At 43.8% G+C, this 6,780-nt stretch overlaps 1 protein-coding gene across 1 annotated transcript in view; it reads right to left on the reverse strand.

Annotated features, from left to right (window-relative positions):
- The window catches only part of CSPG4 (chondroitin sulfate proteoglycan 4), an 80,958-nt gene extending 77,575 nt beyond the window's left edge, over positions 1 to 3,383 (reverse strand). The window contains exon 1 of the mRNA XM_070762200.1: positions 3,287 to 3,383. Coding sequence (XP_070618301.1) covers positions 3,287 to 3,383 — 97 coding nt within the window. The remainder of the gene's footprint in view (positions 1 to 3,286) is intronic.
- Positions 3,384 to 6,780: the final 3,397 nt, after the last annotated feature.

The following is a 6,780-nucleotide window of genomic DNA, read 5'->3' on the forward strand; positions in this document are numbered from 1 at the left end:
CCAACCAACCATTGTATTGGATTATTATTGTACGCTGTTTTATTGTTGCTGTTAGCCATCCCGAGTCTCTGGAGAGGGGCGGCATACAAATCCAATAAATCAAATCAAATCAAATCAAATCAGCCAGCCAGCCAATCAATCAATCAATCAATCAATCAATCAATCAATCAATCAAACAAACAATCAATCAATCAATCAAACAATCAATCAAACAATCTGTTGAATGGGATGTATGCATGCTAATAGGCTTTTTAGTTTCTTTTTTAAATGTAATTCTTAATTTTAATTTTATTTAGTATCTCGATGTATATTGCTTTTATATATAGTGAGCCACCCCAAGTCTTTGGAGAGGGGAGGCATATAAATTCAATCAATCAATCAATCAATCAATCAATCAATCAATCAATCAATCAATCTTTCCTAATTTTAAAAACCATGAGGTTTCTTCTCTCTGATCAAGCCATTTGTATTCAAAAGTCTGATTCTCCTAAATCAGGTTTTTCTAAAAGTTTAGGGTTTCCCTAAAAGGAACCTATTCTTCCTAAAAGTTCAACTCATTCTCCACATCTTCAGCGTTTTCTTTCCTCTTGTCTTGGTTGATACTAGTACATGGTCCTAGTTGGTTAAGGCCAAAAGAAGACTTTGAGGCCCAATAATATCCGAAGTCTTTTATTGGCATTAACCAACGAGCATCATGTAAATCCATGTTTCTTTCACTCTAACCAGCTTGATGATGATGATGATAATAATAATAATAATAATAATAATAATAATAATAATTTATTGGATTTGTATGCCGCCCCTCTCCGCAGACTCGGGGCGGCTAACAACAATAATAAACACAACATGTACAATCCAATAATAAAAAACAACTAAAAACCCCTATTATAAAACCAAACATACACACAAACATACCATGCATAACTTGTAATGGCCTAGGGGGAAGAGCTATCTCAAATCCCCCATGCCTGGCGGTATAAATGAGTCTTGAGTAGTTTACGAAAGACAGGGAGGGTGGGGGCAGTTCTAATCTCCGGGGGGAGTTGGTTCCAGAGGGCCGGGGCCGCCACAGAGAAGGCTCTTCCCCTGGGGCCTGCCAAACGACACTGTTTAGTCGACGGGACCCGGAGAAGGCCAACTCTGTCGGACCTTATCGGTCGCTGGGATTCGTGCGGTAGCAGGCGGTTCTGGAGGTAATCTGGTCCAATGCCATGTAGGGCTTTAAAGGTTATGACCAACACTTTGAATTGTGACCGGAAACTGATCGGCAGCCAATGCAAGCCACGGAGTGTTGAAGAAACGTGGGCGAATCTGATAACTTCCCTTTCCTACATGGAAAACCTGATTTGATGTCTAGGCAACCAATTTGTGAAGGCAAAGTGCATTAGAAACTTCCTTCTCACCAACAACTAAAGGATGTATGTATGGCATGTCAATTTTGGGAACCTAGGCCAACCCAGCGAAATAAAAATAGATGCATTTATTTCTCCTAGCATATTCCAATTGGAAAGATAAATAAAATAAGGGCAAAATACTTCTGCTATATAAGGGCAAGGAGCACAGGGCCTCGTAAATGGGCAACAGTGATGAATCGGTGTTTCACGAGGTCTGCAGTGAACATACAGCTTCCTTTTAACTTCGCAGCCTTTATTGGGTCCGCAACGCTTTCAGTTTACTCTTGATAATAATGAAATCTAAGGTCAAGTAACTGCTGACTAGCTCCACGGTGGAAAAACAGTTTCTCAGCATGGGAGAGCAATCAGCGGTTCAAATTTTTAGAGTCCTAGGACTCCTTGTATGTCAAAAAATACTTCAGATCGTGCAGAATGCAGCTGCGAGAGCAGTCATGGGCTTCCCCAGGTATGCCCATGTTACACCAACACTCCGCAGTCTGCATTGGTTGCCGATCAGTTTCCGGTCACAATTCAAAGTGTTGGTTATGACCTATAAAGCCCTTCATGGCATCGGACCAGAATATCTCCGAGACCGCCTTCTGCTGCACGAATCCCAGCGACCGGTTAGGTCCCACAGAGTTGGCCTTCTCCGGGTCCCGTCAACTAAACAATGTCAGTTGGTGGACCCCAGGGGAAGAGCCTTCTCTGTGGTGGCCCCAACTCTCTGGAACCAACTCCCCCCAGTGATTAGAACTGCCCCCACCCTCCTTGCCTTTCATAAACTCCTCAAAACCCACCTTTGCCGTCAGGCATGGGGGAACTGAGATATCTCCCCCGGGCCTATACAATTTATGTATGGTATGTTTGTATGTATGTCTGCTTATAATGGGGTTTTTAAAATATTTTAAATTGTAAATTATTAGATTTGTTATGAACTGTTTTATTCTGTTGTGAGCCGCCCCGAGTCTACGGAGAGGGACGGCATACAAATCTAATAAATACAAATACAAATACAATTGTTCATCAGCTAATATTCAACTATTGATTGAAGCAACTAGGGAGATGGTATGTTCAGACTCTACTCTGTTGGCATCCAGTAATTGGCACTCAATATCTCCATGGCTCTTACCCTCTAGGAAGTGATGTCCTCCACAAGGAAAAACAGGGCTGAGGACTTTGCTGTGCCCCCTGTACAAAAACCAGAAGATACGGAGGGCATCTCAAATCCCATAACTTTCTAGGTAGAACCATGACCTTCAGACCGTGTTCATTTCTAACCTCCCATAAAAAGATAAAATGAGGTTAAGTCCTCCCACTTTTCCACTAATGAGACTCATTTCATAGTTGAGCATGCACCCAACTTGTGTTCCGGCTGTCCCAAGGATATCCCAATCCACATCTCATGTAGTTGAGATGTCCACCTCAATTTGGTGCTCCTGTAGCTCTCAATGGATCTCTGATTTCATCTACTCAACAGAGTCTGCCTTAAAGGAGACCACTCTTTCTGCTACTTGAAAATAGGAATTTAAGTACAATCTGGAAGATGTTTTTATCCCCCTAAAGATCACCAAACATCGTGCTTGAAAATTCCAAAAATTCCAGCTGGGAGGATTAAATAAAACCCCCCAAACCCATATATTTCTTAAAATTTCTGAATCACTCCTTGCTCCCATCCCTTTCCTTGTGAGGCTATCCGAGAAGTGTCCACCTCTCTCTTGTCCCATAATGATGCAAACCTTCTACCCTCCAGTGTATTAATTTGACATGTGAATTCTGCAACTACTTTCCTTGGGCTAAAGCTCCATCCATCATTGCTTTTCATCCCCTCTGGAAAGCAAGAACCCAAATCCAGAAGAAGGAACAATAAGGAAAAAGGGAGAAGGATGACTTACCTCCTGTTGATGGATCGGCGTAGATAGGAAGAAGACACAGCAGAAGTTGGAAGATTGGCAAGGAAGCCCAGGTCCCCCGAGGAGGTCTAGATGCCATGATATTGCCTACAACTGTAGCCAGTGCCTTTAGATCATTCCTCTCAACCCCGGAGAAGGATCAAGTGGGTGAGTCAGGCGTTTGGAAACAGAGGCTGTCTGTTTCCAATTGAGTTTTCAGCTACCACTATATTTAATAAACTTTCTGCTGGGACAGGGAGGGACAAATCCGAATTTCCCCAGCAGTCACAAGCAGGCTGGGCTAAAAGCAGGCAACGCTCATATTACAGATTAACTCCCCTCTTAAAGGGAACGTCAATTCCTCCCCATCTCTTTCTCTCTCCTCTCAAAGGCACATAACACTTTTCTTTCTCTCTCTTTTTCTCTCTCCCCGATTCATTTGGGCCTCCAAGGGAGGGGTGTTGGCCACATTCTCGTTTTCATGGGGGACGGGGAAGGAGGATGCTATCCGATGCAGAAGAAGAAGAATCGGACTTAAAACTCGAAGCGCAATTTGTAATCTGGATCTGGTGGATTTGCTCTTGAAAAATCACGGACCGATTGTGGTGTTTGTCCAGTTCCTCTTTCACTGCTTGAGGAGTGTGGAATATGATTGTGGAATGAGTGTCGAGTATGATTGTGGTATGAATGAGTGTGGTTGCATGGTTTTAAGATGACTTTTAATTAGTGATGGGCGAACCGAACCCGCACAATTCGGGTCCGTACCGAATTTTGCGGTGTTCGGTATGCTGAACATGAACACGAAATTTTTCCAAAGTTTGGGGTCGTGTTCGGCATTCAGAGCTTTGACGTCACTGGCAGGTTGCTAAGGATGCCAAGGTGATCCCTTCCTGGATTCCATGGAATCCAGGAAGTGATCACCTTGGCGTCCTTAGCAACCTGCCGGTGACGTCAAAGCTCCGCCCCCGGAATCTCTTCATGGGAGGGTTTCCCCTGCTCCTTCAAAGGGAGGTCTTCATGTAAAAATAAACATGATTATTTTTACGAAAAAGGACACCGCAGCGGCGCTGCAAGCAAAGGGCGGTCCTTTCACGTAAAAATAATTTTGCGTAAAATTCAGCCGAACTTGCTGAACCCGAACACCGCTGGGTTCGCCCATCACTACTTTTAATATTGAACTGTTTTGTATTTCTTTTTATATGTAGTAAGACGCCCGGAATCTCTGAAGATTCAGAGAAATTGACCAACCAACAAACAACAAATTATCAAAGAAACACACACACACACACAATAAATATCTCTTCAGCCTGTGGGAGAGATAGATACGGTAGATATCCTCCTTCTACTCTTCTTGAAAGCTTCTTGTAATGGAGCACCCAGCACATAAATGGCGATCTTCATTTCTAAGGACTATATTTAACACAGATATATGGAGCCATTCACCAGATCTTCCTGTAAAATCCAGCTTGAGAAGGTGGATATGGCTCTTGGGCCATATCCAGCCCATATCCAGTCCGACCCTCATGAGGTCAATCGGAAATTAGAAATCAAATTTAAATAAATGCATGCCATGTAAGTGCATTGCTTTTATTTTGAGAATGGCTGCTATATTTCCTCCCACCCCCAATATATGAGGGTTATCGGGAAAGTAAGGTTACAAGGCACGTAAATCCCACGGAGCACGCTTGCAGGGGAAGTTGGCATTACTATTGTGTAGCGGGAAGCCAGCGGGAGAGAATGAGCAGGGTCAGAGGTCAGTAGATCATCGACTGGCGTTGAGTTAGAGATGAGCATCCTCATTCCATTTCCCTCCAAGTGTGAAGTGATCCTGCTGTATAGAGCGCTGGTGAGACCAAATTTGGAATACATTGATACCTTGTCTTACAAACTTAATTGGTTCCGGGATGAGGTTCTTAAGGTGAAAAGTTTGTAAGATGAAACAATGTTTCCCATAGGAATCAATGAAAAAGCAATTAATGTGTGCAAGCCCAAAATTCACCCCTTTTGCCGGCCGAAGCGCCCGTTTTTACACTGCTGGGATTCCCCTGAGGCTCCCCTCCATGGGAAACCCCACCTCCAGACTTCCGTTGCCAGTGAAGCGCCCGTTTTTGTGCTGCTGGGATTCCCCTGCTGGGATTCCCCTGCAGCATCACAAAAATACAGAAGGTGGGGTTTCCCATGGAGGGGAGCCTCAGGGGAATCCCAGCAGCAAAAAAACGGGCGCTTTGCTGGCAACGGAAGTCCGGAGGTGGGACATCCCAGTGGCGGCGGTGGGTTTGTAAGGTGAAAATAGTTTGTAAGAAGAGGCAAAAAACCCTTAAACCCCGGGTTTGTATCTTGAAAAGTTTGTATGACGAGGCATTTGTAAGACGAGGTATCGCTGTACTGTGTTCAGTTCTGGAGACCTCACCTACAAAAAGATATGGATAAAATTGAACGGGTCCAAAGCCGGGCTACAAGAATGGTGGAAAGTCTTAAGCATGAAACTTACCAAGAAAGACTTCACAAACTCCATCTGTATAGTCTGGAGGACAGAAGGGAAAAGGGGGACATGATCGAAACATTTAAATATGTTAAAGGGTTAAATAAGGTCCAGGAGGGAAGTGTTTTTAATAGGAAAGTGAACACAAGAACAAGGGGACACAATCCGAGGTTAGCTGGGGAAAGATCAAGAGCAACATGAGAAAATATTATTTGACTGAAAGAGTAGTAGATGCTTGGAACAAACTCCCAGCAGACGAAGATGCTTCTTGTTTCATGCTCTGGAGTGAAATTTCTAACGGGGTCTGCATTGTACAATGGCTGCTTTTCCAGTTGGCTTCCCTTCAATCCAGCAGGCTTCCTGCCAGAGAGCCCCAATTTTCACAAGTTTTGCTTCTTTCACAAATACCCACAATTCACACTCGGCAGCCAGGGCCTTTGATCCAGCCTGGGGACCTGCTTGGAGATTTGTTTGCTCTTACTTGAAAGATTGACCTCTTTTTTTTTTCTCTTTTTTTAAAATGAATCAACAACTGTAGTGGCTCCTGTTTGGCCAAGAACTATGAAACGGAATTAATGGGTTGTTTACACTTGTTTCCGAGATCATTAATAAAGATCTTACGTAAATGTAGCGCTTGCTTGGCTCTGGGAGACTTTTATGAGCCTCTCCCTCTGGGTTTTACTCAATTCATTGCTTAATTGAATTAAGATTCTGGAATATCGTCTTTGGCCAAGCTTGAGTGATTTGGCCTGATTGGATTTAACAACAGATTCCTTTTTGTTTCCCTGTTTAAGCGCCGCGTGGCAGACCAGATGATTCCATCATAAGAACATAAGAAGAGCCATGCTGAATTGGGCCAAAGGCCATCGAGTCCAGCATTCTGTGTCCCACAATGGCCCACCAATTGTCCATGGGGATCTTGAGCAGAAAGAGAAGGCAAAACTCTCCCTTTCCCTTGACCCCCAACAACTGGTACTCAAGGGAACCCTGCCTGCCTCAACCAACATGGAGGCGG

Source organism: Erythrolamprus reginae, chromosome 10 (genome assembly GCF_031021105.1).
Source record: "Erythrolamprus reginae isolate rEryReg1 chromosome 10, rEryReg1.hap1, whole genome shotgun sequence".
In the NCBI taxonomy this organism is placed as follows: domain Eukaryota; kingdom Metazoa; phylum Chordata; class Lepidosauria; order Squamata; family Dipsadidae; genus Erythrolamprus; species Erythrolamprus reginae.